Source organism: Pteronotus mesoamericanus, unplaced genomic scaffold, assembly GCF_021234165.1.
Source record: "Pteronotus mesoamericanus isolate MK-2021 breed Mesoamerican mustached bat unplaced genomic scaffold, CSHL_Meso_final contig_73, whole genome shotgun sequence".
NCBI lineage: Eukaryota > Metazoa > Chordata > Mammalia > Chiroptera > Mormoopidae > Pteronotus > Pteronotus mesoamericanus.
This window is the reverse complement of record NW_026555245.1, coordinates 15,149,505-15,172,885: the sequence shown is the minus strand read 5'-3', so window position 1 is coordinate 15,172,885 and position 23,381 is coordinate 15,149,505. Positions and strand designations below refer to the sequence as shown.

Genomic DNA, 23,381 nt, shown 5'->3' with positions numbered 1-23,381 from the left:
TTGTTTTCATAGGCATTAGAATCAGGTAGCCCACTCCTGTGCCTGCTGTTGAAAGGTTGGATATTCATCCTGCCATGTTTATAAAATTCTCTTGACTGCATTCAAATATGTTATCTCTTGTTCCTCTTCCTTTTTTGCTTGTTTTCATGACACATGTTATTTGGAATCTGTTTCTTATATGCCAAATAACTTTCCTTTTATTACCCAAAATAGGCAAGGATGTAATAACTATTATTTTTCCTTGTCAGAACCCATTGCCTCCTTCTTTTAGAAACCATTCCCATCCATTTTGGACAGAGTTAGGTGTCTTTTCCTGGCTGGGTTAATCACAGGACCTCCCCCTCTGGCAATAGCAGTGATAGGAAGTAAGCATGTTACACAAGAACCCAACCAGGAACATTTCTTGGGATATTTTTCAGCTGAAGTTGGGAAAGAGATACTCCCTTTCTCTCTGTAATGATGTTAATTCAGAGTCTCTGAGGCTAAGTGCCCCACTACTGATCAGAATTAGTGAAGCAGATATCAGAGAGAGAGAGAGAGAGAGAGAGAGAGAGAGAGAGAGGGCATGTGGTGACAGTGGTTGAGAGCCTGACTGCAGTAGCCATTAAGGCCAGTTCCATCATGCCCAGGTATAAGTCAGTACATTCCTCCTGGGCTTAAGCTAGTTGGAGATTAGTTCCCATCCTTTGTATCAAACCATCTAATACGAAAGAGTAACTTCTCTTTGATATCAAACATCCTGAAGGAATGTCTATCCACAAAGAAAGACCAATGATAACCTTATTAATGATAATAAAGACTTTAAATGGAATTCATTACATTGTGCCTGTTATTAGAATTTAAACATTACAGTCTTCCTGTTTGCAGTAGGGTACTTGGAGCTCAGTATATTTTAGGTCAATTTATTAACTTTCAAGGTAACTTCAAAATCCATCTCTCAAGTATTGTATGAAATAAGAATCTTTCAAAATGTGACATTAAATTCATATTTGTTCACTGTCCTTAAAATATATATGTTAGTTAATTAGTTATTCCTTTCACAACTTAGTGTCCTCAAAACTCTCTTCAAATGAGCCCTGGCTGGTGTGGCTCAGTGGACAGAGTGCCAGCCTTCTAATCAAAGAAAGGGTCACTGGATCGATTCCCAGTCAGGGCACATGCCTAGGTTGCAGGCCAGTTCCCCATTAGGGGGTGCTCGAGAGGCAACCACACATTGATGTCTCTCTCCCTCTCTTTCTCCCTCCCTTCCCTGTCTCTAGAAATAAATTTTAAAAAAATCTTAAAATAAAAACTCTTAGAATGAGCAAGCCAGCTGCTTTGTAACAGTTTGAGAAGAAACATGGGTCAGCTTCTCATCTTTGCTTTCTTTTTTATTTTGTAGAATTCTTTCATTATTTATTTACAAAAAGTTCTACCAATGAAGAAACACTAATGGATTTTTCATGTTATATTTATTTAGATTGACTAAAAGATGGGTGGGGAGAGGAAGGTGTGTACTCATGAGATTGAGGAGCTAGTCTGATCCAAGAAAACTCAGCCAGTAAATACAGCAACTGTTCTAATTTCTCAGGACTGTTTTCATTCAGATTGATTGTGACATTTATCCAAAGGGTCAAAACAACCAAAAATAAGAAACATTCTTCCCAAACACTCAATTTCATATATTTCAAAGAACTCTTAGCTTCCATTCAAATACCAAAATCTGGAAGAGTGGAGTGCAGAAATAGGACACTATTAGTGAGGACTGGGACTGGTTATGTATGTTTTTAAAGCTAAATTGTCCAGCTGGCCCATTATTAAGAGACCCGATTCTGTCTCATTCTTACAAATATTCTTTATTGTGTTTTACAGAGAGCATATGCTGTGATGGTTAAGCCTGTGTTCTCAGGTGTCAGCTACCTGAGTTTTTTCATCTTGGCTCTATTAGTAAAAACAGCTAGGTGGTCTTAAACTTTTTTTTTTCCATTTTTGAGATGGTGATAACAACAACAATAATAATGCATATTGCTTTTGAAAGGATTAAATGAGGTAAAATGTGAGATGCTTAATGTTGGTAGATTTTAGTAGATGTTAATATTGCTATTAGAATTGGAAGAAGAGCAGGCTATGGAGTCAAATAGACAGGAGTTTGAATCCTGCCTGTCCCTTGCCCAATTTCAGTTTATTCCATTGTCAAATGAAGACACTAAAACCTAGTTCATGGGGTTATAATGATAGTATGTCTGATGTGGTATTTGGCACATTGTAAATGATAGCTATTATTATTGTTTTTCTTATTCTGATTTATATAAGTGAACTTCACATGGGCTTAGAGAATTTCATTGAGAAGTGGTACCCTGGATTTAAAGATCAATGGGAGTCATTCTTGATCAGTATTGTATTCAGGTATCTTAGCAGCTGTCTGTCCCTAGATTACAGGGCAGTTACTTGGCAGTTTCGTACTGAATAGGGACTCCCTCATGTTGAGGGACTTCCAGTGTAATCGCATCTGGGCATATTTTGTTAAGCTTCCAGCCTGGCAATCCATCTGGCTCCCTGATAAATTCTATAGGCATATTTTACCTACCTTCTGGAACAGTGACTCAATTATTGAACTAATTATCTTAACAACCCCAGTGAGAACAAAGCCCCCAAATATACTCATTTTCTACTTATTCTTGACTGATAAGTGAAGTCATTCATAAGTTAGAGTGTAGAGAAAATGCAGTACATCTCTCTTGCTTACTCCATAGTAAGATTTAATTCTAACAGAAACTGGGGATAATTATGCCATTATTAAAATGATAGATGTGGATTTTAAAGTAATCTTGCTGCTTTAATTTGACTTTAGATATTTCAACTATTTAAATGCCACCCAATCTTTTTAAAAGTAATGTATTTGGTTTGTATGGGTCTTCTCAGGTTTTATTGATTGAAATAAAATAAAGTAACAATCAAGTAGAATAAAACAACCAATCAGATTATGTAACCACCCAATGTAGTGATTCTCAACAGAGGGCAATTTTACACCCTCCTACCCCTATCCTGGAACATATGGCGATATCTGGAGACATTTTTATTTTGTGTGTGTTTGTGTACATACTACTGGCATCTAGTGGGTAGAAGATGCTGACAAGCATCCTACAATGCACAGGACAGCCCCCCAGAACAATGAATTTTCTTGTCCAAAATATCAATAGTGTAAAGATTGAGAAAACTTATCCTAATTTTGCAGCTGCTACAGTTCTTCACTTTCTTTGTGTCCATTTGAGAATCTCATGGAAGCTTCTCCTTCCTGTTCAGAAAGTTCACATACCCGCACATTTTTATACATAATCTGGGTGGAGGGATTACAGATCCTGTCTTTTAAATGTCTTCCACAGACTCTAAATTGAGACTCTCTGCTTTTAGAGATAGGAATTTTCACCACAATCTCAAATTTATTACTAGAGTCCAAAGAAGGCTGTATTGCAGGCAGTATAATAGAGTAAGATGACTTTTTTCCTAGTCCAAAATCCCCAGCTGAACTGGGATTTGGCTTTGGGATTTGGTCTAACTCAAGCTTGTTGAATTTAAGTTTTTCTTCTCTAGAATAGGTTGGGATATTTTCCCCAAACAATGCTGGCAATATAAATGTCAAGCTTTTGTACAAAAGCATTAGGAATAGAGCAGAATAACTATGCTCACCAATTTCTCCCCTTTTCATTACATTTTAACAAACACGATATGGGCATAATAACAGGTACAATTTGTTAACTACCTACTTAAAAAGCCATAAACTATTGGCTATTTAACACGTGTCATTTCTAATCGTCACAACATCCTTACAAGATATGGATTTGTTGTAACTACTTAAAAAATTAGTAAACTGAGTTTCAAAGAGGTTAAATGAATTGCTAAAGGTCTCATAACCCTCTCTTTTTGGATTCAAGCTCTCCCTCTCTTTGCACAAGTTTGCCAGTGCTTTTGTAAGAAGAGTCTTGGTCTTTCAAGACTCATTTTAGCAGAGTCGCACACATGCACATGTAATAAATATTGATTTGTTGACTGAAAGGTAAGCAGCAATAACGTATAGTAAAACTTGAGGGAGAATGATAAAGAACATCTATTGACAAATTATTGGTTTCAGATGGAAGTCGAGTAGAAGTTATTACCAAAGAGGTTTTTTCAATAAGAGGTGTTTGCCATTGTCAGACAGATTACTTGATTTTCCCACAAATATCCTATAATGGTGAAGTAGAGAATACACTTATAAAAGTGGAAGAATTGATCCAAAAAGAGCAGTCCAGACCCTGATTCTTCCTGTGGTGAGTTTGGAGAGGGAGCTGATTTATGTGGGTGCTCCCTGGTTCCCACTAGTGCTGTCTCCAAGGGCCCAGTTCTTATGGAGGAAGCCTGGAAACGAGAGTGGTCAAGGGCTATTGGAGCAAGTCCACAGCCATGTGGGGGAGCATATTAATTTGTCACTTGGGATTCCTTTTTAAAGAATAAGACAAGTAGGGCACCATTCTGGAACCTAGTTTTTAATAGACATCATTTTTTAGTAGTGTAACAAAATGCATGATATATTGATAGAACTTAATTCAAGCACAACCTAACTACTGGATTCAAGTAAACTATGTTTCTCTCTCCTTTGTGTAGAGAAAGGCATTTTCCTAGCACTTCATTTTAAAAAAGCAATGTTAAAAATCTGTTAAATATTTGGAGTGGAGACTTCTCCAAGATCCATCAAAAATATGTCCTCCATGTGAAACCTTCCCTGACCTACTTTCTCTTTTCTCTGTTCCTATTGTACTCTATATACATATCTGTTACTGCATTCTCTTGCTGTATAATTGTTTCTCTTTCTCTCATCTACAGTCTTTTGGAATGAGCACCTTTATATACCCAACTCCTAATCCAGTGCTTGGCACAAAGTATATGATTTTTATATATATTTTTAGTAAGTAAATGGATGAGTGATGGCTAATTGCCAAATTATATATAGAGAGGTAGTCAAACTTCAGAACATTCAAAAGGAATTAAAAAAATAAAACACTCCCAGGGCCATCTCAGTTAGACCTCGCTAGCAGACCCAAATGAGTTATTTCTCTCCTCCTATTATTACCACTCCTCCTCTGAGAATTTATCACATGACATCAGAGCACCCTGCTTACCATTTTCCCAATCATCATTACATATGGGCCCAAGTACTTGTTCACGCCGAAGATGTCTAATAGGCGGATGTACCAATAAATGATGTTCACACAATAGATGACCCTCCCATCACTCCTGAAGGGCTGGTCTTGGAGACGAAGGATCATCCCAACAGAGAACAGAAGGATGGCTATGAGGTCGGTGACATTCCAGTATTCTTGCAGCCATACCTTCACTTTCTGCAGTAACTTCCCTGGCTCTGACATCAGAATCTAAAAGGCAGGAAAGAGAGGGGCGTTAGTTAGGATTTCCGTCTATATTCTTTGCCAAAGAACTTTGCCAAAGTCGGAGAGTGCTTGGACTGTTAGTTGACATCTGTAGCTTGTTTTGTTTGTCTGTGTCTGCTTGAATACTTGCATGCTATTGATGTACAACTGAGCAAAGTGTGGGCCACCGAGATGCAAATATTCCAGAGGCAGATATAAGTAATAAGTTTGAGCTTTCAAGTTGCCTTATAAATTCTAAGACACAAATTAGGGCTTTGCTATAAAATTATTGATTCCTAATACCCTGTAAATCTCTGAAATCCCCCTCCAATTCAGTAAACAGCACCACATCTTGAGTTACTCAGACCGCTAACTTGGGAAGACTCCTTTATTCTTCCCTTTCACACCCAGATCCTCTGCATCAACATGTCCTATCCCCTCTATTTCTAAATACAACCTAATTCTACCACTTCTCACCACCTCTGCTGCTGCCGCTATAGTCTAAGCCCCATCGCATGTCCCAGGCAATGGCAACATCCTTCTAACTGGTATCCCAGCTGCCACTGTGGCCTGCTCTGCCCCCAGCCACTCTCGGAGCAGCACACAGAGTCCTTAAGCCATGCTCTGGGGGGTGAGTACCCCGTTGTATGAGTAGATAAAAACTCATCAAACTGTACCCTTATGAGCTGTTTATTTCCTTACAAGTAAATTATAACTCAATTTTAAAAAGAGAGTGACTTCAGAGATATATGAACAAGAACAATAAAAACCAAAGCAAATGATGGTAGTTGAATGCGTCAATCTTCTGATAGCTTTATTACAAATAGAGAAGATCCACACTCCTTATCATGGCCTCATTTGATGTCCCACCATATTGTCCCCATTGTCTGCCCCCCTGCCCCAAAAGCCATGGTGGTCTGTTCATAAGTATGGTAAGTCCATCCTATACTCAGAACATTTGCACTTGTTCCTTCTGTTGGGCATTTTTTTCTCCCAGGTTTTTACATGTTTGGCTTCTCCTCATATGCAAAGTTTCTATTCACATTTCTCCTTCTTAGGAAGACCTTCCTTGGGTACCCTACCTGCAGGAGTCTCCACAGTCCAAGTCACTCTGTAATATATTACCCTGTTTAATTTTTTGAAGATTTTTTATCATTATATGAAATTAACTTCTGTATGCTTGCATCGTATGTGCGTGTCTATGTGTTTGTCTGCCTATCTGTCTGTCTACCTACCTACCTGCCTACCTATCTCTGTATTTATCATCTCTGTTCACTAGACTGTGAACTAGGAGGGCAGACCCTGTGTTCCCCAGAGCCTGTCACGTAATACTCAATAAATATTTGTTGACTGACTGATTGTTGAATAGACATGTCACAGCAATTCTCCAGTCCCTTAGCTGCTGGGTGGGGCTCTGACTTACCTTAACCCAGAGGTGCCTTTTTGCTCACACACACTCTATGGAATGCACAATTACATAGCAGAGTTGCCAGCCATCCAGTACCACAGCCTCTCCCAGGACCTAAGGAGCCAGGGAAGCCTGCCTGCTGAGGCTATGTAGCAGGGCTGCTTGCATGAATCATTTGCATTTATCGCCAGGACTTCCTTTCTTTGAGCTATGACCCACTCCCTTCCCAATCCAGGACCTCTCGAAGGAGAGAGAAAAGACTGGGGACAGTCTTAATTTGTGGCTATTTGTTTGAATTGGCATATCACCCTTTCGACTTACTTTGTCTCGAAACAATAAAGAAGGGAGGTCTTAGTAAGTCAGGGCTAGGGCTTGGCAGGCTGAGCAAGAAACCAGGAGATGCCTGGTGGCCTCTTTCCTAAGCCAGGTCTCCTTAGCCCTTAGCATGCGTTAGACTCCCCTGGGAGGCCAGTAAACCACAGAGGGCTGGGCCCCACCCCTGGAGTTTCTGCCTTAGCTTGCCTGGTGTAGGCTCGAGGATTTACCTTTCTAGCCAATTCCCAGGTCAAGCTGTGACCCCAGAGTAAGAACCACTGCCCCTTCGATCAGGAATTCCTGCAGCTGCTGGGGCCCCAGCTCCTTCCTGACTAGGCAAAAATCTGTGCGCACATGTGGGGCCTAGGGCTCGGGTGCCTTAGAGGTTCTCTAACCCCTTGCTCACGCTTTCCTAAAACTGTTAAAACACAGAGGTTTAAAGTATAATTTTTTCAATAGTGAAAATATGCTTGTGAAATCTCAACATAAAAAAAGAGTTAAAAGCTAACGGGCTGGAGGTGAAGCTGGCGTGAAAAGTCGAGCCCCCACCCCCGCTCCTTTCACTCTTCCCACTAGCTCTGGGCACCTCTTAGGGCCCTGGGGCTCTGATGAGCATCCCAGTTTGTAACCCACTGTGTAAGTGAAAAGAACTACCTAGAGAGGGACCAGTTAGTTTTAAGACCCAGTTCCCCTTTCTGGCTGTGGGATACAGAAAAAGAGCTCAAACAGTGAGGATTACTTCCCACATTAGCAAAGCTGGGAGGTCATAAGAGCCACAGCATTTACCTCACAGAGTCATGGGGAGGAAGGCCCAAGTGAGAGAATGTCTACCGATGCACGTCGTAAACTGTTCCGTGCTATTAAGGGATTACCGCGGCTTGTTTTGGTGACTACACGCAGAAGTATGTGGTTCTGGGAATGGGAGGGCAGCATGCGAAACCACAATATCCCTCCTCAGGAGCCTACAAACTTTTCCATGCTTCCAGGAGCTTGGGTCTGAGAACTTGGGGGCCTGCATGCTGACTGTGAGGATGCACGAAGGTGGGACCTGTGGGGTCTCCACTCCCTTGGCAGTCGAGCATTTCTTTAATGGCTTCAGGGCCATGGGGTGGGGCAGGGGCGGGGAGAGGTGAGGGAGCTGCCTCCCCAGGCTGAGGAGGAAAAGGTCAGACGCTAAAGAGGTCAGCGCCTCCCTCCTCACAGCTTCCTCAGAAGCGAGGACTCTTCCGCTGACTCCCTGCTGACCCCAGCCTCTAAGCCCTCTCTGCTATTACATGCTACCTCAGGAGAAATGGATATCCAGGCCTTGAGGTTCCTGGCAGACCGCCTGCTTGGCAGCCTCTTCCAGAACAGTCTGTGGAGTACAGACTGCTCCCTGTCTTCTTCCAGTCTAGTCCCTGGAGAGATTCCAATCTCTCTGCTCAAGTCTTTCCCTTTTCTGCTTATCGTGGGGACAAAATATGCATCTGGGCGTTAAATCACCAGAGAGGGAGCTGACGCTTCACAGCAACAGAGTCCTTCACAGGGGCAGGCCTCAGTTCTCAGAGAGCTGTATAAAGACCAAAGCAAATTTATGACTGTTTTCAGTTTACAAATGGGAAATCCACAACTGGCCAGGAAGTAGAAGGCGCTATCAGCTGGTTAGAACAAGGCAAGAAGGCAAGGCCCCTTTTTTGTTTTTAAATAAATCTAGTCCCTTATAAAATGGGAGTAGTTTACCCACAGCCAGACTTTCAGGATGGGGGCATGCTGGTTAGAATTTAAATAACCCCAAAGCAATTCAAAAGCCCAAGAGAAAGGGCTCGAAATATATAGATGGAGTGTGTGTGGCAAAAGTAGGTTTACAGTTGTTCATTTGGAAAATAATATAATATTAACAAATAATACAAGAATAAAGTCTGTTTGCATACATACAAAGGTGTCTAACAGATACTGCATCTTTGTAAAGGAGAAGATTCTAGAGCTAAAACCTAAGATAGTAAGGGCTTTTTAACCTGTTTTAGTAACAAAGACATGGGTGAATTTGTGGATTTGTAGGAATCCTTTTTTCTTGGAGTCCAATATTATTTTCCCACTCATTATAGTAGAGAGAGTAGGATTGTTCAGGAGCTCTAGATGGGTGCAGTAGACTTGACAGGGAACAGTTCTTCCAGAGAAGACCTCTGTTGCAGATGGTAGTTTCGGGGGGTGGTGGGGGCGGCGGCGGGGGGGCGGGGAATGCAGAGGAATCATCATACCGCACAAGTCTGCCTCCCTTGCAGTTTGGGAATGGGTTTGTGGAGTGCGTTCAGCATGGTGGCAGAGCCCTCTGGCGGACAGTTGCTTAACTACATCCATTTCAGTGGCTCTGAATCTGATGGCCTGAGTCTAATACTGACTTCAAGTGTCCTGTTGGGGTGGTGTTATGAGGGCTTTTACTCGATGGGGGTGGGGGAGAAGAGAGGGACTCACACTCTCAACCTAAAGGGTGAGAAATATGCTCAATTCATCCCGGTGATGCCCAGGGCTATTGGAAAGGCTGGTACCCAGTCAGTGCATAATATATATTAAAAAGGAATGAACCAGAGAACGAATGAAAGCATAGCTCCTCTTAGAGCTGCTGAAATGCACTTGGAGAATCATAGGTATTGGTGGACCCTGTCCAAAGAGACCCAGAGTGATGGGTTTTTAAAGGGAGTTAAAAGTGGAAAAATTTAAAGATGAAAAAAAAGTGGAAAAACATAAAGTCATGTTTCTAGGGATGAGTGAAACATTGTAAACAGTGTTTTATAAACAACTTGAAGGTGTCTTGGGGTGAGAGCTATATTAGCAGAAAATGGACTAAATCCCAAGCACTCATGGAGCGACGACCCTATACACACACTGGGAGGCCTCTCCAGGTTTGTCAGCAGCCCTCAAGGCCAAGGACACATTTCTGTGGTGGCATTAGAGAGCATGTCCACTAATGTTCTGGATCAGGGTGGATCTGGAGGGTCCCATGCCTCCCTCCATGCACAAATTAGGTAGCCACTGACTTTCTCTTTAGTTCTCTTTTATGAAATTAGTTACCTCTCTCATCTTTTCTATCCCCAGGGTGAAAATGTAGGAAATGACGATCCATTCCTGGGTGGAAGGCCAGCGCTCCATCTTCACTAACACGATATAGTTGAAGAGCATCAGGTATCCGATATACGCCAGCTGTAAGGAAACACAATACAGTGCTCTGGCTGCAAATCCCCGGGAGGCCTGCCCTTGGGCAAGGCCACCGCATGGCAGGACTCAAACAAGGTCAGCAAGCAGAACCCGGAACTCACTACGAAATGAACTCCAAAGCGCTAAACTAGCAAAAGGATATAAAAAAGGATATAAAAAGACTGCAATATTTGAAATAACTTGATATGCAATTTCCCTTTTGACTCTTATACTTGTCTCTAGGTCCCAGTGCTTTGCTTGTACTTATGTGTCATGATGTATCCTTTTGTTTTGCAATTATCCAAGTCTCTCATGTCTTCCTGGCAAAAGAGGGAACCTCTTCCTGCAGGGGCTGCTGTTGCTCATGCAGGAGCCTCACGTTCTTGAACTAGGGCAGCACAGAGCATTTTTGCCTAATGAGTGCCAGGTGGATTAAATGTCAGTAAGAAAGAAAAGAAGACGCTTGCTATACTTATAAATTGGTTAAACGAACATAAAAATAGCCCGGGCTTTATCCAGAAGCCCCATTTTAATTCTCTTCTGAGTTAATGTCTTTTTTTCCTCTCCTACCTTAATATGCTTGGCCTGACAGTGCCCTGGCAGGGTCTCACCTATTTCCCATTGCACCACCATGCTCCCCTAGTCAAGGTGGAGCAGTCCTTCCTGGTTTCCGCTTCTTTGAAACAAAACAAGGGAAAACAGAGCAATCTATAGAAAGAAATGGCTGACTTTGTGGCCATTGTGGGTGGCCGGCTATAGCTTGGAGTGGAGTTTAATCCTTATAAAACTCTAGCCCCAGAGGTTGAACCCCATTGGAACTGACTGAAGAACTTGCTGGGTGCCTCTGGAAAACTCGGGGTTCAGGTTTCGTCACTGCCACCCAAGGATTCAGTGACACCTAAGAGGAATGGAGTGTAGGAGGGCCGGTGAGGTTCTTGCAAAAAGGGCCGAGGAGCCTCTGGAGGAAAAATTCACCTAGGGAAAATGGCATATAAATTAAACCTTTTCTGGGCAATGCTTCAAGTTGAGTAAGGCACTAGCTGGCTTTAGGAACCTTAGACACTGTGAGTAGGAACTAAGAGTGAGTTTATTCAAATCTTCTGTGCTCTTTGGAGTCAGCATAGCAAATAAGACACAGAGCTGGCAGAGGATCAAGGCCTTGAGGGCTCTGGAGACACACCTGTGGGCAGCTTAGAGGGTGGAGCAGGGTGCCCTGTGGCTGTGGCTGGGGGAGGCAGAGGGGAACCGGCAGCCTGCAGGGCTAGGGAAGTGCCACTTTCTCCACTAACGGGATCACCCTTTCTTTCTTTCCCTTTCTCTGTCTCTTTCATCCCCTCCCTCCCCACCCTCCCCACCCTCCCTCCCTCCCTCCCTCCCTTCCTCCCTTCCTTCCTTCCTTCTTCTGTAAATGCATAGATTGTTAATGTGAGTCCAAGGTCGGAGCTTTAAGTCAGAGTTCAGGAGATCACAGAGAGAGGCAGGAGGGCGGTTACGCAGATGCTGGAGGGCCCACAGGGCGTGCTCCCTGCTTCCCGCTCTCCGCCTGAGAGGTTTGCTCTGGCACACCCGCCCCCTCAGGGACTGGTATTTTAATCCAGGCCTCAGTTCCTGCTCCTCCCCTTCAGGATCATTAGCACATTGTGAAAAATCTCCCCTGAAGAGTCTCCTGTACATGAAATCACATAGGATGCCGTTTAAAATGGAATTTAGTTCTTATGGTTGGTGTTTACCATTATACACTGGCATTCACCATATGGTCCTTGCGCATATGGTATTTTACAAAACACAAAGAAAGAACTTCAGTGGTTAAACTCTCAAATACACTCTCAGCTGCCTTCTGACTTGGAATCCTTCTCCCTTTCTGGTTGTTTCTTTCTCTTTGTTGAATCACATTCTATTGCTTCTAGATGAAAGGAATCTTGTTAACTGTCCAGCTTTTTATCATTTTACCCAGTTCATTGTGAAACATCCCAAAGCATTATCCTCTTTTGTCACCTGTAGGCCCAGTGATACACACACACACACACTTTCAGAACCTCTGTATTTTAGTGCAGGCCTATGGTTCAGTGCCAGGCCGCTGCAAGAAAGTGAGGATCACAATAAAGCGAGTCCTAATCTTTTTGCTGGGGGAGGGGTCTTGCCTCCAATTTTTAAAAGACACAGCATCTGTGCAGCACAATAAAGCTAAGCGTACCAAAGCAAGGTGTGCCTGTAACTCTTCCAACCTTTCTCTGTCCTTTTAACACAGGTCTGGCATATTTGTTTGGTGGAAGAAATAGTATTTGGTGAAAGGAACTTGGATTTAAATCCTATCTCATGTGCCTGCTGGCTGAATCATTTTGTGTATTTCACTGCACCTGCCTGGACCTCCATTCTGTAAAATGGAGGTGATCGCTACTGACCTTCCAGCGCTTTGGGAAGGATTGGGGTGTCGGTGAGGGGATATGTATTTCTCTCCTGACACTGTAGAGGTCCAGTGAATGGTGGCTAATGATATTATTTGCCTTTTTTGTTAAGAAACTTTTATTCATCTTGTCTTCTCTTACCTCAGCTGTGCTTCCTTTCGATCCCATTAACTATTTATAGCTCTCCTTTTTATCTTGTACAAATTGCCCTCATTGTTTTTGCCTCTTCCATGATTATTCTTTAACTCCTGCCTGTTCTTGAAATCACAGTTACCCTACAATGCTTTTCTCCCCATAATTGAGATTAATATAATAAAATAATTTTCGGACAACTTTCAAAATATGGACTTCCACAAATAGGGCTTTAAACATGTTTAAAAGGAGCAACAGAAGAGTAGGTGCTGTGTTGGAAGCAACCTACCTTAGAACTTGCCAACATTCATGGGGCTTGGCTGCAGATCACTTTAACGTGATGCGCTTTAATGGTGTGTGTGTGTGTGCGCGCGCATTCAAACACATATATTCTGTGAGCTTTAACAAGCTGGATGTAGAGTGTCAAAGCTTTGAAAAGAAATAGAACCTTATGATTCTTATTTAAGTCAGTGGGTGTCTTGTAAGAATTTGTATTTTATATGCTTATATTCTTTTTATAAATTTTCCATTAATCAAGATGCCTGACTCTTAAACTATGAAGTGCAAGCACCCAAGCCTACAGTTGCTTGTGGATCCCTGGTGGGGCTGTGTCATCCCTTTCCTCCTTTTCCTACTGACCCTAGAGAGTGGAGGGGGCCGCATGGTGTTAGTGGAGGAAGGAGTCTGTCCCTGCTGAGCAGAGCACACGCCCTGCCCTCTGCCACTTCACACCCTGAATGTGCATACTCACCAGCTGGGTCCTTGAAACCAGGCCCCTTCACAAACGTGGCCTGGGAGTCAGTTGTATCCCTGCCTTCTTTCCTCTTGGAATAGAAGAGGACCCCGCCTGCTCCTCTGGAAACTTGCTATGACATAGAAGTGAGGTTATGTGTAAACAAGGTGTGTCCTGCTTTCAGAACCTTGAGAGTGTAGAAGGGGATACTTTTGGAAATAAGAGAGGGAAACACTCTAACAGAAAAGGATGCAGCCAAAAACAAATGGCACCTTTGACCTAAAGCTGACTTTTATGGTGCTTCATCTCTGGAGATTTAAAAGTTTGGCACTCCACATCTCTATTTACTTCCTTGAGGCTGGGCTTCGTCAATACCTAAATATGGATTTCTGAAAACCTTGTAAACACCGTCGAACATGACTGGAGCATCCAGTCTGATGGGTTTCCTGAGGCTAATCCAGCCCTCCATGAAGAAGGGAGTGGATACACATGCCTGACTTCTCAGAGAGGCAGCTTCTCAAGGGGAATGGTGTGTCCCAGGCTTCCTGGGCCACAGCGCTCACCTGGGAAGCTTGTTAAGCACACAGCTTCTCAGGCTCCTCTGAGCCTGATGGGGCCTGATGGATCTGTGATGGGGCCAGGAATTTGCCTTTTAACCAAAACCCCTTGTCATTATGGAAGTCTGGGAAACACAGGGCTAAACAGCCCTCCTCTGGGCTAGCTGGTGTCCATTCTGGCTGCTCATTACAACCGCCTGTGAGCTTTGAAAGATCCTAATGCCCAGGCTGTGCCCCATACCAATGACATCAGAATTTTGTCAATGTGTAGCCAGGGCTGAGAACCATTGGCTAGGGCATTTGTGATTAAAAACCTTCTGGGCTAACAACTTGCCTCAGCTGAAAAAATGAGGACCAGAGTAATCAAGGAAATAATATGGACACTGAACACAGATCAAGAGAAAAAGAGAAATGCCTTGGAAGGATAAGAGAAGGGAGTACTTTTCATAAAGGTGGTAGATAATTTTTCTACTGTGTTGTTTTATGATCTTACTGTCACACCTGCACACGTATTTTGTAAAGGACCAGATGGTTCATTTTTAAGGCTTTGTTGGCATGATGGGCTCCAATGCAAGTGATCCACTCCAGAGCTGTAGCATAAAAGCAGCCAGAGTACAGGTAAGAGTGAATCTGGCTTTGTTCTAATAAAACTTTCATATAATGTAAATTTCATATAATTTTTATGTGTCACAAAGTATGCTTCCTTTGATTTTATTTTAACTCTTTAAAAATGTAAGTCCATTCTTAGCTCCCAGGCCTTAATAACAGGCAGTGGCTGGATGGGCCCATGGGTCCTCATTTATGCCAAGCCCTGCTATAGGTGAGACACGTGGGGCAGCCCTCGCATAAGAGGAAGTACAGACTGGAGTATAAAATGCAGTAAAAACATTGCATTGATTGAACTCTTAGATTAGGGAGAGTATATATGAGCACCTAGAACATACTCATAGTAAGCATTTGATAATGATAGTTTATTATTGTTGAGTAGATGGATGAATAAAACACTAACTATTGCTCTGCAATGGAACTAGCCGAGCAGTAACAAGTTACATTTATATCGTGCTTGCAGGCACTGTTCTTAGTGCTTTACACATTTTAAGACATTTAATCTTTACTAAATCTTTTACAGTAGGTACTGTTATTATCCCTGTCTTAAGAAAAGTGGGGACAGAGTGCTAGGAAATCTTGCTTGAAGTTACAAGTTACTTTCCTAAGAGATATAGACAGGATTTCCACTCAGGCCGTCTGACTCCAAAGTCCATGCTTGTCACTACTAAGCTGTTTTCTGCAAGGTAAAAATAATATATAGCTGTATACAACATATGAATAGAAATAATTTTTGCATGCCTTCATTATTCTTTTCTGAGGGAAAATGTCTTTATTGTTGACACTGTTGCAGACGTTGCCCATTTTCCCATCTCTGCTCCCCACCACCCGGCCCCTGCTCCCCACACCCGGCCTCCCACTACATTGTTGTCTGTGTCCATGGGCTATTCCTATATGCATATATGTTTTTTGGCTAATCTCTTCCAGACCCCCTTACTCTCTCCCATCTGAGATAGGTCAGTATGTTCCACATATCCATGTTTCTGGTTCTATTTTGTTCATTCATTAGATTCTACTTATGAGTGAAATCATATGGTATTTGTGGTACTTGTCTTTCTCTGACTGGCTTATGTCACTTAGCATAATAATCTCCAGGTCCATTCATGCTGTTGCAAAGTGTAAGAGTTCCTTCTTTTTAATAGCTGCATGGTATTCCATGGTATAAATGTACCACATCTTTTTAACCACTCATCTACTGATGGACATTTGGGCTGTTTCCAGATCTTGGCTATTGTAAATAATGCTGCTATGAACATAGAGGTGCATAAATTCTTTCTGATTGGTATTTCACGATTCTTAGGATGTATTTCCAGAAGTGGGACTTCTGGGTCAAATGAGGGAGAATTTTTTTTAACATTAATAAACTTAAGTTTGACTTCCCTAAAAAAATCTAACCTTTATATTTTGATAATATCTCTTCCTTTCTCAAGACCATACTTTAAAGCAGTGGTTTTCAACTGGTGGCAATTTTACCGACAAGCGGACATCGGGCAATGTCTGGAGATGTTTTTGGTTGTCATAATTGGGTCCTGAAGAGTGCTACTGGCATCTAGTGGAGAGGGGTCAGGGATGCTGCTAAATGTGCTGCTACAATGCACAGGACAGGCCTCCTTAACAAAGAATTACTCTGCCCAAAATGTCCATAGTGCTGGGAAAGCCTTGTTTAAAGCCGGTATTCAGTGTTACATAGAGGACCACACACACAGCCCTTCATCTGGGCATTTGAGTCACTGCTGCCTCAAACTCAGATAATCCTGTTGCTGACTCAAGTGACTGGTGTGTAGCTGGTTGCGAGAAAGGCCAAAGGGCTATATGCACCGTCCTTCAGCGGGCGCAGCTCCACTGTGTCTGAAGAAAAGCAGAGATGGCCTGGGCCGCAGCTCACCTTAAACTTAAAACATCATTGAAAAGCAGAAGTAGAAACCCAACAGTCGAGCTATTTCTACCACACCAGGAGGCTATTTCAGGGACAATCTTTCATCTTGTGGGCTGGAAATGTTTGCAGGGTGTGCTTAACTGAAAAATATTTGCCATGATTGTATTTTGCTTTGAGTAGTTTTCGCTGCTTTGTTTGCATGTTAACTGTGTCAGGGCAAGAAAGGTTGTTCAATGGCACTACTAGATGGGGAGAAATAACACGCTAACACTACCCATCTTTAGTAGTGTTACTGCTAACGCTCTGCTCAGCTCGTACCTACCAATGTGCCCGTGAACCCAGCACCAGCATCTAAAACAGGCAACTCTGATCCAGCATTCATCTGTCCAGAACAGGGAAGTGTTTTATAAAATGACATCTATTTTCCTGCTTACTCATCTCACCTCTATTTCTGTTAATTCTCACTTTGACTATTTCCTTTATTTTCTGTGAGAAGGAGAAATGTAGAAGCAATGGAAGCAACCTCACACACTCCACAAATCCTTCTAAGCTACTGGAAAAAGCGAGGCCGCTGTAGAGCTTTTGTTTCTGCCCGTGTGGTCCTTAAATTATGACTCACGTAGGATACCACGCAGGTGCATGAGAAATTGACATTGGCTCTTTGAGGCCATCCTTTAGGGAAGGATGATACTTACAGTGTAGAACCAGAACTTCACGATGGGCGCATTGTAAAATTCATAGATTTTTCTGCCCAAAGGGATTAACCGATGCCTGCTCTGAACTTCTTCTTCATCCTTTTTCCTGGAAGATTCTCCATTGTTCCGTCCCAGCATTGCCTAGAGTGAAGGAGAATTAAAACCATCAAAGCAGGGCTCTGAAGATCATGGGGTTCAATGTGTTCATTTACAGAGGAGGAAAACATGCTCATAGAACCTTAATGCTTTGTCCAAAGCCCACAGAGATTGATTTAGAGATTGTGCCCTCCCTGTGCATTTGCATTTTACATAGAATCTGTGTACCTTTGCTTTGGGTAGAAGCCCTTAGGGCTATTTCTTGATTATTCTCATCTCTTCCACCCTGAGGGCCTCTGGAAGACGAAAGTGATAGAAGACACCCAGAATTCTGAGAGGGAGAAAGAGTGTTGCCCGGAAAGGCCATGAATCTGTCTTTTCTCCCAACTCGACTCTCCCCATGTATATCATGAAACAGGCAGACCTGGGTTCAAATTATGTCTTCACTCATGCTAGTGACTCTTAAGTCAAAGGTAAATTGGACCACTAATACCTAATTTATTCAAAGGTTATGGGTATTCAAGAGGTTCGTTATTGAAGAGCCTGGAGCTTAGTTCAGTTAGAATCATCTCCCCAACCCTTTGGCATAAGCCTTTGTTCCCTGATTTCAATCACTGTAGAACCCAAATTACTGCTGGTGATCATTTCATGGCAACTCCTGGGCACACTGTCTTCCTCTACATGACAGAGTCAGCCAGGCGAGGCTAGGAGAAGCCTTCATCTCAAGCTTCTGGAGATTTCCTTGAGAATGGAATTATTTCTTTTTCATTCATGACAATAGCAGCAGCAACAACAACAATAATGATTGCACACTGTAGAGAGGGAAGAATTTGAGAAGAAATAGAGACATTCTGCCTGGATGGGAAGTGACAGGATGCCCTGAAGACGGCCAAGATCCGAACAGGGAAGAGTTCCAGGCTTCGGGTCGCTCAGAAGGAGGATCGAGTCCCTTGGATACTAAGAATTCATTACACCTTAGACAAGTCTTTTACCTTCTCAGAGACTTAGTTTCTTTGTCTGTAGAATGAGGGTAATATCAGTGCCTGCCAGAAAGCTGGTCTACAATCAACAACTCTGGTGCTTATTAAGTGCTCAGTGAGCGTTACAATAGCTAGTCTTTGAAGTGATCCGAAACTCTCAAATACTGTTGACTGGAATGATGTAGTTGGTATGTCTCACCAGAGAGTTATGTTATTAGGTGTCTGTTACAGTATAATTTCTTGGCTTTAATTTTTTCAATATCATTCTGGGACCAGGTTAGTTCTACAATGTTTGGGAAATAAATTTTTCATTAAATATGAGAATATGGTAAAACCTTTTAACTGCTTGGAGACTGATAAAGATTTGGGACAAGAAAAAGCACTGGGAATACAGGTTTGGAGTTAAGAGATTTAATTATAGAAATAATTTAAGGTTATCTTGAAGTTGAGGATGTAGACCACTAGTCCTCAACCACTAGACCACTAGTGACTAGATAATCCTGGTTTCAAACCACCTTACATATAATACAGAATATTAGTTCCGACTGTTTTTGTCATTGCCTCAAATATGCACTTTACTCACCTAAATAACAGTCACAAATGATTTACCTGTAACCAGTAGGACTTCTGGAGAAGGTAACTTCCATTTTTTTTATGAACCCTTCAGCTAGAAAAGTACTTGGAGTTGATGAATTAGGTAACATTCTATTCTATGGCCTATTTAGATGTTGATTTTGATTAGTAAGTTGAATCAATTTTTGTGATGGATATAGCAAACAAGAAATCAATAAACTATTGATCATTGACTTTAAGAAACTGTGAGGTTATATATTTGTCCCTCTATAATTTATACTTTATGTAGCATAAACAACTTATCCTCCTTCTGTTTGCTTATTTATATGCTCAACAACATGATGCTGTTTGGGGACACAATGAGATGACAGTAAAGGTAGCTTAGAGGGTTTAGGCATCTGGGAAAGGGGTATCTTCCGGTAACCTCTAGGGACAGTGGCTTTCCCAACAGAGTCATAACAGTGTCCTAGGTCTGTGGACATGTAGGGACTTCATTAGGCAAAATGCAAGACATTTATATGACAATGCAACAATAACAAAAATAGAACCACCTGTTTTGCCTCTGTTATTCAGATATATTCCAAAGTGAATGCATTTTTAAACTGTTTGTCTTTCATGGGTTTACTAAAGCATTTTTGTTATGTTATTAATTCCAGCCTAAGCAGCTTAAGTTGCTGATTTTGTTGATTTCTTTCCCCAGCAGTCAAGCGTTTCTTTTGCTTATATTCCTTAAAGTAGAATGTAACAGGGTCAAATGTAGACAAAACTGCGCAATATAAATTTGAAAAAAATCTTTGCTGCCTGAACACAGATGTCATCTGAACTAAGCTATTAAATTCTACTAAAATGAAGCAAATTGAGGCTGCTAGGAAGGCCAAGAGAAAATGTCCCATTCCAAGGGAGGAAATAGTGAAGCTCAAATAATCTTACAAAAAAGCTGCATTCTCCATTCCTGTCCATGGTGAGCCAGTATCAGGGTTTGAGTAGTGACAATATTTGTCATTAGGGTCAAGGGAAGCTCCACCTTAAGGACAACTGCGGTTCAGCAGGAGTTTCCCAGCCGACAAGCCCCTCCCTTCCTTTCCTTCCCCTTGCAGTTGTAACCTGGGGGGAAGAAGGTCAGTAGTAGAAGAGCTATTTTGGTGTCTGCTACTTGGGTTCTCAATGAATAACTATGGAGTCTATTTTCTGGGAAGCAGGCTTTGCTGTCAGTCCAGAAATGCATCTTTACTGTGGCTTCTTGAAGGATCACTCCTTAAAGTTGTAGACTGACCTGGAGAAGGAACTGCCTTCTTTGTTTTCTTTCTTAAAACCCAAACCAGAAAGAACACTGCCTTCAGCTTCTGGCAACCTTCCTAAAATCCTTCCTTGAGCCTTCATAGGAAGTATACCAATGTCAAGGTCACAACATACTTGACATAGGAGTCCCATGTATCACTTTTGGATTCTCTCTGCTACATGGTGGACCAAACCAGCTGAGTTCCTACATTTGAGACTAGGGAAAAAAAAAATTAGCATCCCTTAGCTGTCAGCTGAAAGCATAGCCAATGGAACCTCTATGCCTGGGTTCTAATGCCAGCTCTAGGACTAATTAGCTGGTAACCTTGGGCAATTTAACCTCTCCGAGTCTCAGTTTTCTCATCTGTAAAATAGGATAAATAATATTACCTACCCATGGGACTGTTATGAGGATTCCATGATTAAGTGCATGTGAAGCATTTAGTACTGTTAAAACAATATGAGCAAATGTTTATCAAGGCTCACCACGTGCTAGACACCAGTCTACATAGTGGGCATGTACACTTTTTATATAGTTTGCATATGCCTATAAACTATTATTGTTCCCGTGTTAGAGGTGAAGAAACGATGCCTGTGGTTCCACAGTGGGTAGGTGATGGGGCAGGATTCTACATCCAGAGCCCACACTCTTTACCGCTCTGCTGAAGTAGTCAATAAAGAGCCTGTAGTGCTACTACGTTTCTGCTAATAATAAAAATATTTTCTATCCATGAAGGGGTGCAGAGGTCAAAATTATGGTAAGATGTTTAGGGAAGACAGTCACCCCATCAGAGAGAAAAGTAGAGATTCCATCAATTTTTATAAATTGGAACTGAAAGTAAACTTTGGCTTTAAACTCAGTGAGTCAATAGCTATGAATGATTAATCAATCAAAAGTGTGGCCTGATGTGTATACTCTGCTCTATGTAGGATTGAAATTGTGCCTGAAAGTACATCTTTAGAAAGGGCCTACTGGAAGGAAATATTGTTTATTTGGAGGAAAAACAATTCACAGAGTGGTCCTGCTAGGATAATAATGCAAAGACCTTTTGTCACCTGAGCTAAACCAATTTTTGTTTTTTCCCCTTATAGCTTCTCTGGGCCATCACAGTCATTGGTCAGAGTGCTGGGGAGGATGGGGAATATCAGGGAGGTCCCATGGAGTTGTTGCTTGTGTCTCCAAAGCTATGAAGCCTTGTTTGTCCCTTTAACAGCATGTGATATTTTTAGACCTTGGATACAATCCAGCAGCAGTCACGCTGCTCGGGTGGGGGTTGCGGGAAGCTGTCCCATGCCCAGCTGCCCCATTCCCCCTGCAGAACAAAGCATCCATGCTCTATAATTATACCAGGAAGAGCTAATAAAAGCCTTCCATACAAACCTCAAAATTCAATTAGTCCTGCATTGTGAGTCTGACCCTGAAGACAGATAAAGGCTTAGCTTCTGATCAGCAGAACAGTTCCAGCTCAGTGAAGCCGGCTGCTCCCAAATCACCCACTCCCTCTCCTTCTGCATGTGCTCAGGCTGCCACATCTCCTGGTTGTTTAGAAAGCACTGCCTGTCTGAAAAATTTAGGGTGCCTTGCTTTTGAATTTCATTGGGTTGTCCGGCACCACTGATCCTGGCTGAAGAATGTCACATAGAATTAGTTCCTGCAGTCATATTATTTGCGCATAAAGAGGGCACAAATGAAAAGCACCTGGTCAAGGGCTGACCTCAAGAGTTATTGAATCCTAAGCCAGATAGATGGGACAAGGGGGTTAGGGATTCTCCCTGTAGGCAATAACTGAGTAGCACTTTCTTACGGTCAGTTCCATATCCTCTTCGTCTTTTTCTTTTGTGGGTTTTTCTGGTTCTTCCGGCTCCTTCTCTTGGAGGTGGATTTCCTGGGCCTGAGTCATATAGGGCATGTCGTCTTTGTTCTTGAACTCCAAGCTGAGAATTGAAGGAGGAAGTAGAATTCCCAGAATTACCTAAAGTAATAATAATGATAATAATAATAATCACATTTAAAGGGTTAAGATTAGAATGGTTGCTTAGAATCAGAGGGCCTGGGGCTGTGGTGTGTGTGATGTGTGCATGAGTGTGGTATGTGCCCCGAGTGGGGACCTGCATATCGGAATAACCGTGCACGTTAATGCTACGAGAGTCATTTCCATCCACCTGGGAACTGTTATGCAACAACTGCAAGCTTCTTTGCCGTAAATATCTTTGCCATTAGCCTTTTCACCACAAAACTAATTGGCCATAAGGCAATTTTGCCATAAAAGATAAAATAACTGGTTATCAGTTTGGGGTGACAGTTTATACCCACTTTTATATAACATAAACCTTAGCCCTCATGATGGTCTATGGTACAGTGATGAGTAGATGCGGTGGTCTTAAAATAGTGAATAACTATGTATATTGACTTGATAGAAAATATGGTGATAAAACTTACTGAAAAAGTGAAATAAGGGAGTGTAAAGTCAGATTTCATGCTATACTAGAATATGGTAACTGATCTATCAGTTTGCAAGTCTTTTGGTGATTCAAAGGTGCAGAGTTGAACCCACATTTCACATAGGACTTTGGAACATCTATCAATAGACGTGTGACAATATGCCAAGAATAAAAGCAACAGTTAAGAAACTCAGCTCAAAAGAGGAGATAAGTCAACAAGCAAAAAAATGTGTGAGTGCTTAAGTCAAACCCACAAAATAAAATAGGTTATTTGCAGTGTTGACATGAATCAAGACATATTTTAATGAATTGAAATACTTTGTGTTTTGCAATAGTCTTCTTAATTTTGTTATGAAAATGAATTTCATTATGTCCTTTTTAATGCCCCCCCTTTATTTTTTAATTATTTTATCTTTTATGGAAGAATCACCTTATAGCTGATTAGTTTTGTGGAGAACATGTTTGTGGCAATGATGCTCATCGCAAAAATATCTATAACTGGTATGTCCAATCTGATTTTGGAGAAACAAAACATCTTACCCAAATATATATTACCCACTTAATACTCATTTTGCATTGGGGGGAACTGAGGAAAAAGAGAGAAGCTACTCAAGGCAAAAGTGGGAAAGAATTGAGGTTCCTTTTTAGCCATGAGATAACACTTGACTTGGTGAAATCAATTCATATATATGTCAATTGGCATTTATTTGCTAATTGTCAAGTGGAGTTAATT

The 23,381-nt window shown here is 41.9% G+C and overlaps 1 protein-coding gene and 1 long non-coding RNA gene across 7 annotated transcripts in view; one reads left to right on the top strand and one right to left on the bottom strand.

Moving 5' to 3' along the window:
* The window catches only part of TRPM3 (transient receptor potential cation channel subfamily M member 3), a 493,648-nt gene that overhangs the window by 60,319 nt on the left and 409,948 nt on the right, over positions 1-23,381 (bottom strand). For all 4 annotated transcript variants that reach the window (XM_054583031.1, XM_054583028.1, XM_054583029.1 and 1 more), the window contains 4 exons: positions 22,012-22,179; positions 17,280-17,420; positions 10,153-10,281; positions 5,136-5,387 (listed from right to left, as the gene is read on the bottom strand). In XM_054583031.1, coding sequence (XP_054439006.1) covers positions 5,136-5,387; positions 10,153-10,281; positions 17,280-17,420; positions 22,012-22,179 — 690 coding nt within the window. The remainder of the gene's footprint in view (positions 1-5,135; positions 5,388-10,152; positions 10,282-17,279; positions 17,421-22,011; positions 22,180-23,381) is intronic.
* LOC129078268 (uncharacterized) overlaps positions 1-23,381 on the top strand; it is a 94,243-nt gene that overhangs the window by 67,151 nt on the left and 3,711 nt on the right. For 2 of the 3 annotated variants that reach the window (XR_008529949.1, XR_008529943.1), the window contains one exon: positions 10,177-11,338. This is a non-coding gene — a long non-coding RNA (uncharacterized LOC129078268). Of the gene's footprint in view, positions 1-10,176; positions 11,339-23,381 lie in introns of those variants that run through there. The other variant, XR_008529947.1, reaches the window with a different exon arrangement.